The 12369-nt window shown below is 36.3% G+C and overlaps 1 protein-coding gene across 1 annotated transcript in view; it reads right to left on the minus strand.

The window, feature by feature from the left end:
* The window catches only part of crppa.L (CDP-L-ribitol pyrophosphorylase A L homeolog), a 104720-nt gene that overhangs the window by 67720 nt on the left and 24631 nt on the right, over positions 1-12369 (minus strand). The window contains exons 4-5 of the mRNA XM_041565919.1: positions 3768-3872; positions 476-521 (exon numbers count right to left, since the gene is read on the minus strand). Coding sequence (XP_041421853.1) covers positions 476-521; positions 3768-3872 — 151 coding nt within the window. The remainder of the gene's footprint in view (positions 1-475; positions 522-3767; positions 3873-12369) is intronic.

Genomic DNA, 12369 nt, shown 5'->3' on the forward strand with positions numbered 1-12369 from the left:
TTTCACAATTAACCATCTATCCAAGTTGTGAGTACATTCGAATTTGTTGGAGAAAAAAAATTCACATAAATCCGACCTTTCGACCTTTGATAAATAACCCCCTTAAAGTTGTGTTCATGGCACCATGGACAGAAAGCTATTGTACATTTGTTGTAGGTAGAATACAAAGGCATTAGTGTGAGAACCACAGAGAAAAAATAATCACAATTTTACAGCACAGGACAAGTAGCAGCTGAAAGGTGATATAATCAAGATTGCTCCGAAAAGTTTTATTCAAAGGAGAGGTTATAAGGTTATGCAGTATAAGGGCAAAGATTAAGTACTGGTATGTTTTTCTGTTGGGGTCATGAAATCTAAAGAAAAGCCAAGTAAACAATTAAATTGTTCAAATGACAAACATATGTACGTTGCCATTGCATTTTATCATTTTAATTAAATATAAAATATTAATTAAATATAAAATATGTATACCTACCTTTTATAACTGATTCAGCTGCATATAAATCCCTTTTGTAGGTAACCTAAAGCACAAATGAACCTCATTAATTACAGTGAGCAGGAAGGAATTAAATACCAATAAAACTATACCTTGCAGCGATACTTTATATTAGTCCATAGACCATAAGAACTCTAATTACCCATAACACTGCAGGCAAGTCTGAGATGGATATGTTATTCACAGTGTATACCTCTGAAATATGAATTAATGATGTGGTGTTTTACATTGTCTGCACCTGAATACAAAATACCTATAGGTTAATCCACATCATAGACACACCATGACCTCCATCTGGATCCTACTTTTGTATAACAACTTAGAAGGATCCATGTTTTCAGAAAAATTATGAAATATTTTCATTGCAATTTGCTGGTAAACATATGGCTCTACAGCAATACAGAGATGTGACCCTTACTTTGTTTTCATTTATTTATCTTCTCTGTAATAGAAAGTCATTTGTACTGATTATACCTCATTATATATTATTGAGCTAAATTAGGAGTGCTTGGATATTTGCCATTCATCCCTCTTAGCTGCATGCCTTTTACAGGAGTGGTTCACCTTTTAGGTAACTTTTAGTATGTTATAAAATGCCCAATTCTTAGTAATTTTGCAATTGTTCTTAATTATTTATATGTTTTACTTTATAGTTATTTGACTTTTTCATGGTTCATAGCATGGTTGCTATAGTAATTTGGACCCTAGCAACCAGATTGCTGAAATTGCAAACTGGAGAGCAGCTGAATAACTCAAAAACCACAAACAATAAAATTGAAAACCAATTGCAAATTGTCTCAGAATATCACTCTCTACATTATACTAAAAGTTAATTTAAAGGTGAACAACCCCTTTAAGCAACAAAAGTGGAACTAAACAAAGATAGTAGCTTGTACTTGATGGTAACTAAGTAGCTTGTACTTGATGGTAACTAAGCTGCATGAATCCATATTGGTGGCAAAGCTATCCTATAGGATTTATTTAAAGGGGTGGTTCTCCTTCAATACAACATTTGAGCTATCACGTTGTATAGTGAACTAAGTGTCCTCAACTCTCTACCTGTTTTTAAGAAAAAACACTTTTAAAAAAAATCAAGTATTACCATGAATAGCGTTGTTTCAGCTGCTGTCCTTTCCCCATGGAAAAATGAGTAACCGTGTTTAGAAACTGCTTTCCCAAACCCTGCACCATCACAACCCTCCCTGAATTATTTCCCCTTACTGTTGGTGTATTGGCGCATTGTGTCCCACCCTCGATGGTAGCGATTGGCTTTAATACTGTAACGGAGGGTATCCAAAACTCAGATACCCGGTCCCGGCTCACCCTTTTACCTATAACAGCTGCTATTGGCTTCGGGACTAGCCTTCTGCTACTAGGATGCCGCCAGGTCTTAACATAAGAGGCCCAAGGAGAGAGTTCTGAGCAAGCAAGAGAACCAAGCATTGGGTTGTAGAATGGGAAACAAGAAGAGTAGTCGAAAGCCAGGCTGGGTTGGTAATAATCAGACAATGCGGTACAGATACAGGAGAAGTAGGAATGGTCGGGGTCACAGGCCAGGTCAAACACACCAAAATCGCGGTACACAACAGGATACAAGAGAATAGTCAAAAACAAAGCAATGATCAGGACAGGCAGCAAACTAAACGTAATCAGGGGAAGGCAGGGTCAGTAACAGATCAGGAATACAGAGAAAACAGACCCAGGAACTATGAAATAGACCTAACATTGGGTAGTAAACAAAAGGCGTCTGTGCCTTTAAATAGTCAAATCTCATGCAAAGGGGGGTTACATCATCCGCGCCACCACTCAAACCCGGAAGCGAGCGGTGTGGCTACTGTTTCAGAACGCGCATTGGTGTGCAGGGAGAAGGACACGGTGGGTTCCCTACCGTGGGTGCGACGTTGACACCCCTAGACAAGCAGGGTAAGTACTCACAAATACTACAACAGCCAATCCAAGTCTACACATTATCTTTAGCAGCACTCCAGCCTACTATACTACTACACATAAACATTTGGTGGGATTGGATAAATTGGCGCAATTGGATAATTATCATATTAGGATCACTACGGATGTCGCGGGAGCATGCACACAATGTGCTTGAAGCAGACTTTGCCCTCATAGCTAATGATGTAATTGGCACTGAAGATGAGGGGGCAGGCTAGTAAATGGTGTCGCCGAACCCTGCTGAACGAGTCCACTTGAGGAGAGTATAATGCAGATGAGTCGCACTTTGCGGGTACAATTTCTCTGAAACCGATGATTTTAGGTAATCATAATAAATTAGTAAAATGCTTGATATTTGCCCAGGAAAGTTTTTACATGTTTTGTTATAAAAGTGAACCACCCCTTTAATGTTTTAATGATTATTGACCCACTGGGAGGAAGAGTTTTCAAAGGTCGAATTTCGAATTCATGTGAGTTTTCAAAAACTCCCCTAAACTCCCATAAATTTGAAATTCGACAATCAAAATTTTATTAATAAAATCTATTTTTTTAAACTCGAATGAATTAAATCGACCTGAAAACTTGAATCAAACTCGAATTTTTGAATTGAGTTTTTTCTCCGAAAAAAACTCGAATGTCAGGAAGGCTGCATATAACTTCAAATTGATCCCTGGAACCCTCCCACTGACTTAAACAGTAATTCAGCAGGTTTTAGGTGGCGAATAGCCAGAGTATACTAAATCTCGAAAATCGAATTAAAATTTTTTAAATAACTCAAATCAAATTTGAATAACTCCCTAGGCAAATTTGACAGTTTTTACCATTAAAAAATTCAAAAATTCGAATTTCAAATTTTCTATTCAACCCTTGATAAATCTGCCCCATAAGGTGATCCAAATCGCAGATCCTAAGCAATCCGGATAATAGAGTGCATGGTTTTTTCATGTACTAACAGAAATTACTCAAATCAAAACTAACAAACTAATGGGAGCTGGGTAAAGAAATCCTGCAGTTTGCATATTCCGTGCAAACAGTTCCCATAAACGATTTTTCTTCTTTAAACATGGGTTTAAAGGTGGAAATAAAGGTTATCTACCTTTGATCAAAAATTGTTTTCAAATTAAAAGCACCATTCATGCAAAACTGCTCTTTATATACTGCACGCTGTCATCTGTTACTTAGGGCAGGTATTACTGCATAAGCTACAGGCTCCAGCGATTGCAGACTGCTTGATTAGCTGTCATATCATCACTTCTGTATATGCAATAAGAGAATGTAGAGCAAACACTGAGGGGTGGGGTTCAGCATGGAATGTTTACCTTACCTTCCAAAGATCAGGTGGTCCTTCTAACAGCTTAGCTTTAACGTTGCTGTATTGCAGAGCCAAGTGCAGGCATTCCGTTCCAAAATCCAGGTCATAATCAGTACACTGTTGGAATAAAACAAACAATTGCTTTGTCAATAACTGGCAAGATTCTATCTCTCTGCCTCAAATATGCCTCATTTTAAATGTGGCTTTGCCTAAAAAATGCAAACTGTCAAACTAAAAAAAGAAAATTATTCTGACACTATTAGCACTACCACTGTTACAGGAATACAACGTTCTTCTTTACACTTCTTTTATAAAAGAGCTTTTTTTGGCAACTTTGCTAAAGGGCAAGCACTAAATTGGGACATTTGCATTAGAGGTATATTCTGCTGCCTCCTGCCGCCCATCCAAACCTATAACCTACAATTCAAATGAAGTGGAAATTTTATGACCACTTCTCAGTACAGTATCCTGGCTGTAAACTTTTACAGTAGTAAAATGCAAATAACATGGCATCTAAGTTTATACCAGAAACAAACATGTTTAAAAAGTGTTCAGAATGCTTAATAAACTAGCTAAGATGCTTTAAATGGGCTCTCCAATGCTTTAAAGGGAATGTCCCTCCAAAATTATTATTATTATTATTGGTTTTATATACAGGTATGGGATCCGTTATCCTGACATCCTTTATCCAAAAAGCTTTGAATTACAGAAAGGTTGTCTCCCATAGGGGCAAATTCACTAAACTCCGAAAATACGCCAGCGACGGCTTCGCTCACAGCGCAACACTTCGACAGGCGTAGATTCTCCAAGAGAATACTAATTCACTTAAATCCGAAGTTGCGTCCAGGGCGCCGAACGCTGGCGAAGTTGTGCTAGCATTACTGCGCCATGCTAGCGCGCTAGCGTTGCCTAATTTGCATACAAGCGGGAAGTTAAAGTTCAATGGACGTATATGTTGCAGCCAATACATTACACTACACAAGCCTGGGAAACCTTAATAAAAACAAGATAGAGTTGATGCAAGAGTTTTTTGGGACTTAGAAAAAATTTCGCCTAGTCTGCGGTGGTGAAGGCAAGTCGGGAGCAAGAGGTAACGTTCAGTAAAATCCGCATCTTAGTGACTTTGCGTAGTTATGTCCATTCACCAGAGCGCAAATTCGACTGGCATTAGAGAGCGAAGTACCGCTAGAGTCTATCTCCTTTGCTAGCAAAGTTACGCCAGCGACCGTTAATAAATCGGCGAAGTTCCGAAATGAAGTCACGCTGGCAAATTTTCGCCAGCGTTAGCCACTTTAGTAAATTTGCCCCATAGAATCAAATTTATTCAAATAATCCAAATTTCTCTGCAATAATAAAACAGCACCTTGTACAGGTATGAGATCTGTTATCTGGAAAGCTCCAAATTACAAAAAAGGATGTCTCCCTTTTTAAATGATTTCCTTTTTCACTGTAATAATAAAACAGTACCTTGTACTTGTTCCCAACTAAGATATAATTAATCCTTTATTGGAAGCAAAACCAGCCTATTGGGTTTATTTAATGTTTACATGATTTTCTAGTAGATTTAAGGTATGAAGATCCAAATTACAGAAATATCCGTTATCCAGCAAAACCTCAGGCCCCAAGCATTCCAAATAACAGGTCCCATACCTGTACTTGATCCAAACTTAAACCAAAGATTTAATTAAAAGTAGGTGAAGGGATCCACAATTAATGAATGCAGTAGCAAGGTAGTAGTACAATTTAAAAAGTATTAGGACATGTATAGCCAAACATAGCCTTTGTTAGGCTATACATGTCCTAATGAATACTTTTTAAATTTTACTACTACCTTGATACTGCATTTATTAATTGTGGATCCCTTTGCCTACTTTGAGCTTTTCCAATATTTGGCAACCCTTGGACTGGGTTTATTTCTGATGAGACCGCATGGTGACATACAGTATTTTTGGTAAACTATACATGGATACTTATCTCATAGAAGCAGACATACATACCATCCTTGTCTATTTAACTAAGATTTAATTAATCTTTATTGGAAGAAAAACCAGCCCATTGAGTTTACTTAGGGGGTTATTTATCATAGTCCAAATTTATCTCAATATTTTCTGCAACAAACTCCAATCAAATCCGCTCGGGTTTTTTATGGTTATTTATTATTACATTTTCCCGAAAATTTGCTTTGCAGGAAGAAAATCATATTTTCATGTTTTTTTCAGATTTTTTATTGGATTTTCACGATTTCTCCAGATTTTCCACCCGAAAACTCTGAAAACTTCGGAGTATTGCACGAAACCCAGCGCACGTCAAAAAAATCATTGGGACTTCTCCCATTGACTTATATGCAACCTGGACAGGTCTGAGATGCTGGATTTTTAGATTCTGACTTTTCCATCCTTGGGGATTAATAAATTCCAAAAAAAATCGTGATTTTTTAAAAGTTAGATTTTATAAAAAAAATTCACAAATTTTTCATGATTTTTGCATTCGGAGTTTACATGACTTTAAAAGGGATCTATAAAGAAAATGAAAATGTAATATAAGCCTTATCATGCTGAAATAAGAAACCTTCTAAATATAATCAATTACTTATTCTGCATCGTTTCTGAAATTATCAACTTTCTCTTCACTATCCCTCTCTCAGCATCTGTTTATTCTGTCTTCTTGAAGCAGTTGGGTGTCAGATATTCATTTACAGTTAGATCCAATATATCTCATGGGGCAATGAGGGGGTAGGCTTCCTTTCCTAGGGGGGTAGGCTTCCTTTCCTAGCAGACGAATTAGAGTTTACTCAAATAACTGGTTCCAGTACAAACAAAATCTAACAAAATAACTGCCTTTTACACAAATTCTGCATGTAGAGAGACATGATGTCTGGTGAGTGAGCTCTAATACATCTTCTAGGCAAAAGGAGCCCCCCTATAAGATATATTGGATCTAACTGTCAATGAATATCTGACACCTAACGCCTGCATAAAGAGAGAATGAAGCAAAACAGATGCTGAAAGAGGGATAGTGCATCCAATAGTATCCTTTTCATTCAATAGTATTAGGGGCAACGACAGGAGGAGAAGGGCATTTGTCCTCCATTGTTTTCCACCAGAGGTACAAAGGGGAAAAAACTCCCCAGTGTGCCATAGCCAAGCATAATTTATTGGAGTATTCAAATCAGTTGGAGGAGTCATGATTGTGCTGATATGGTATATGTTCTCAGTTCCCATAGCATGCATCTCTTGTTTTTTTCAATATATAATTCATTACTATAAGGTCTTTTTTAAATCACATGGGAAAAAAATCCACATTGTTTATTTATTCTGTACAATTCTATACAATCTAGCTTCTTGTTATTTTTAATCAATTTTAGTTTCTTAATTTAGTCCAAACATTGCTACTTTAATCAATGAGACACTCGTTATCTTATTTACTTTTCATGTAGGAATTTTTAAAAAGGGAAATGGCTATTTTACACATCCTGTGGTAAAGAGTGTCTGTGCTATACAACTGTAATGCATATATATATAACAATTAATTACAACCGCAGAAAGAACTTTTGGCATGAATTGTATGCATGGTTAACTCACAAAATGTATAACCTAGTATAAGGTGCACAAAACCTGGACAAGTAAACACTGGCAGAAACAATATATTCTGATTCATCTTCCAATATATGCTTTTTTATGCATGTAAATACCTTTTACATTTGTAGAAAGTCATCTACAATTTACATCTATTAATTGTTTAACATAGTGAAAGAACCATAATGGTATGGACATTCCTAACATATTCTATCTGGGAACAATCAATCTTTTTTTAATCTCTGTTTCAGGGAATCTTTTCCTCTAAATAATTTCCATATTTTCAAAACAAGTGAATGAAATGGATGAAGTTCAGTGTTCCCATGACCAAAAACCTATTCTCAATGTCTTTTTTTCATGTAGAGTTATAGCAATACAGTATTATAAGGTCAAAGGCCAATAGAGGTCAGACCCATTTGCAGTTCCGGCATGGTAGAGCTGAATTGTGCACCAATTTGGAGTAAGTCAGTCATACACAAGCAAATCTCCTAAATTGTCTGACCAATCAGGCCACGCGTTGACATGACTGAGAGAGTATGAGTGGCCACCCATGTTATGACCATTTTAAGTCTTAAGTTACCAATAAGGTCAATAGCAAAGCATGTTTGAAAATTATTTTAAAATGGGGGCAGCTATATGCAGTATACACAAACTTTTTATACAGGGAATAAAACTTTATATGATATTTTGATAACTCATTAATAGGAAACTTAATTCCATTACAAAAAACATAAAAGGGGGTTCCACTGTAGTAGTACTTTATAAATTATTCTTTTTTTTAATGAATGTGTCATTTAGAGTCCACACATATGCTTATATTTCACATTATAAACATAAAAGCCTGCATGTCCAAGTCATTTGTCTTGGGAAATATTATTTACAGTATGTTCCATGTATTCCTGTGGTTACTAACTAAAGGAAGGAAATCTACATTAGAAAAACTCATCTTGTAGATAAATGAGAGCAGATAACAGACATAGAGGCAGAAAAACAGCACACATGATGTTTCTTCTTATTTATTAAGAAGTAATCAAGTACCCATGGTACATACTGTATATATATATGCATTTGCCAATTCCCTTTTTGAAAGTATTCCCTTCACTGACACAAACTACATTGTCTTTATTCACATATTTCACATTATAAACATGTAAGCTTATAAGCCTGCATGTCATTGGAAGAGTTTAATATTTAAATTAATTTGTCTTGGCAAATAGTGTTTACATTCCTTTCGCTACTAACGAAAAGAGGTGAAGCACTACATAATATACCATTTAAATTTTCCTTGCTTCCCCGATTTCCAAAAAGAAAGAAAATCATCTTGCACATAAACATAATAGAGGCAAAGGAACAGCATATTGGATGTTCCCTATTCATCATGTTCTAATGTCCATTTCATTTGCAGAAATTCTCTTCAAATTAAATTCTCTTTTACAGACATTAGTACTGAATAACAACGGGGCTGTTGCCCATACCAATGGATCTTTGCATTAATATCCTAAACCAATAGGATAGTTTGCCTCCAGTAAAGATTAATTTTATATTAAGTTTAGATCAAGTACAAGGTACTATTTGATTACTACAGAGAAAAATGAAATCAATTTTAAAAATTTTAAATATTTTATTAAAATGGAGTCTATGAGAGATGGCCTTCCCATCATTGTGAGCTTTATGGATTTTTAGAAAACAGATACCATACCTATGTTATCATTTTCATTACTGAATGTTAACATTCTAACGTTATAGATATTGTCTGTGCCAATGTCCTTGTTTGGTGCAAAACACTAAAAGAGTTGACCCAAAAGTTTTGTACCCATAGTTGTTGAATTATGGTACATAGATGGTATTAAACAAAATGAGGAAAATGCAGCTATGATGCGATTGTGTAAGTGTGTTTTGAGTGTTGTGCAATCAGAAGAAGTGACCACTTCCCACGCATTTGAAGGATACAAGTGCTTCTTGACCTTCCAAATAACACACTAGAATAGTACTATCAAGCTATAATAAACAAAAAGAGTTCAACATATCTTTAAGCAAAACTAGGGTCAGTTTGTATCTACTAGTTTGTTGGTTGTGACACCAGAGCAACCTTTCGGTTGAAGCTTTACTTCTAAAACCATTCTTCAATTCTTCTTTTTAATCTTTCTATTTATTTTATACAGAAACCTGAAAAACAAAGAATTATTTCAATGACAATCGGCTCTATGACTAAGGCCAAACACGAAAAATAAAGGCCAGTACATACAGTATTTCCATCTTCATATTATGTATAACAAGGTATTTATTTAGTTGTACAGGTATGGTATCCTTTATCCATAAACCTGTTAGCCAGAAAGCTCAGAATAATGGGAAGACTATTTCCTATAGAGTCCATTTTAATCAAATAATCCACATTTTTAAAATTGATTTCCCTTTTCTCTGTAATAATAAAACAGTACCTTGTACTCAATCTTAACTAATATAATTAAGCCTTATTGGAAGCAAAACAATCCTATTTGAGTTTATTTACATGATTTTCTAGTAGACTTAAGGTATGGGAATCCAAATTACGTAAAGATTCCTTATCCAGAAAACCCTAGGTCCCAAGCATCCTGAATAGCAAGTTCCATAAGTGTATATAGTTTTGATTTATATAGACTTCTATAACATTGCAGTCACTCGTGGGTGGAGTGTAATAGCCTACAGCAGTGCTGTTCAACTGGCGGCCTACGGGCCGCATACGGCGTTCGACCCCCCTTGTGTGGCCCCCACCTGAAAGTCTGCCTGCTGTGACTGCTTACCTTGTGTCAGCTTTCAAAGGTATCAGTACTGCTCAATGCTTTGTGTGTGCCATACTCTGCCTGCCCTATGCTCCCTGTGTGTGTGCCATACTCTGCCTGTCCTATGCTCCCTATGTGTGCCATACTCTGCCCACCCTATGCTCTCTGTGTGTGTGATATACTCTGCCTGCCCTATGCTCCCTGTGTGTGCCATACTCTGCACGTCCTATGCTCCCAGTGTGTGCCATACTCTACCTGCCCTATGCTCCTTGTGTGTGCCATACTCTACCTGCCATATTCTCCCTGTGCACCATACTCGGTCTGTGTGTGCCATACTCTGCCTGCTCTACGCAACCTGTGGAACGTGATTTGTTCTGGGGGTTTGTTAGCATTTGAAAATTGTTGTTAGGGGCTCCTAAAATGTTTAATCCTGTTCTGGGGGTTGCTGTGTTATCCACAGGGGAAGAGGAGGCATATGGATTTAAGGGTATGTTTTGATATAACTTAAAATTTTCACATATGAGTAATATCCCAACAATGAGCATCAACCATTTGGTTTTTTTGGTGTTCTTGTGGTAACCACCATGTAGGTGAGAAAAATTCTGGCCTTCGTCCCACAGAAGTTGGACAACACTGGCCTACAGTCTTTTGTATTTTTAATCTTGGAAAGACTTATTTGACAGATCCAGCACAATCACCTGGTCAAACGAGGTTAAAACCTGCAACGGTTCCATGGTTTAGGCAACACAAACAATGAAATCTCCTGAACTATATTTGCTATAGAGGATCACATGGATTATTATAAAGCCTCTTTGAATGTCACAAACTGAAAAAATCTTCCTAAATCATGTAAAGTTTATTTGTTTAGGGCTTGGGTTAAAAGACTTATGGCAAATGTTATTCAGCCCTGTCATATTTTATCTTTACTAGGACTTTTTAATATCCTGAATCAAGTCCTAGTGCCAACAAGCTAATCAAACACAGAAGTATTTAACAAGTCAAGTTTATACAACAGACCACCAATCTAGATTGAAATTTGGTATCCATTATAACAACATTACAGCACTTAGTTATGTTGGCAGCTAGTCCTCTGGCACATATGTTAGCATAAGAAAGTTGTTTTTAGGGTTAGTGCTTTATTATCAAATTTCCAGGTTCTTATTCGCTAAGATTCATGCGACGAAAGATCTGTTTTAGAAAAAAGAAAACAAAAATCTGCTTGTTTATTTGACAGTGAAAATGGAGGGCAAAGGGAAAAAACTTTTGCTAAATAAAATATACTTTATACAGTTCTCAGAAACATCGTTCCGAGCTTAAATATAAATGTGACAAATCGGTCACTATAAATCTTTAAACTTGTTTAGCTAAAGAAGACCAGAGACACATTAAGAATCTATTTAAAATATTGTAGAGCAATTGCATTTTCGAAACATAAGCTCCCTTTCGTATTTGTTATGTATAAACTCCATCTCTGTTATTTGGTATTCTTGCAGTTAGATTTACAAATATTGTTTGAGAACTGAAAAAAAGCATTGGCTCTCGAACAAAATGTAAAACTAATAGCATAGCAGTATAGGAAAGTATGTCTTACAAGGAACATGAAAGCAGAATAAAGTAAAGCTGGCTACACACTAGAAGATCCAGGTATTTAATGAGGTTGCCAAATCAGCAGGACCCAGTAGACAATGTTCAGATCATAGGGAAGGCCTATAGGTAACCTACCTGACAGTTATCAGCCCAATTTTCAGACAGGATACCAGTCAGAGAGCCTATTGGGAGGCCCAACAAGCAGTCCAATAAGTTGCCAACTCGTTCTGGAGAGGCTGAGTCTGCAGCTTTTCTGAGTGTTGTGTATGGCAAATTTGAAGGGGTTTAAACAACCCCACTTGGGTTAACTTTTATTATGATGCAGAGAGTGATAATCTGAGACAAATTGCAATTGGGATTCATTTTTCATTATTTATCTTTTTAGTCATCAGCTCTCCACTTTGCAGTTTCAGCAATCTGGTTGCTAGGGTCCAAATTACCCTAGCAACCACACACTGATTTTAATAAGAGAATGGAATATGAAAAAGAAGAGGGTCTGAATAGAAAGAAATAAACAAATGGCAATAACAATGCATTTGTAGCTTTACAGAGCATTTGTTTTTAGATGGGGCCAGTGACCCCCATTTGAAAACGGGAAAGAGACAGAAGAAGAAGGCAAATAATTAAAAAAAAAACTATAGGAAATAAATAACGAAGACCAATTAAAAAGTTACTTAAAACTGGTCATTCTAT

This window comes from Xenopus laevis, chromosome 6L (assembly GCF_017654675.1).
Source record: "Xenopus laevis strain J_2021 chromosome 6L, Xenopus_laevis_v10.1, whole genome shotgun sequence".
Classification (NCBI taxonomy): domain Eukaryota; kingdom Metazoa; phylum Chordata; class Amphibia; order Anura; family Pipidae; genus Xenopus; species Xenopus laevis.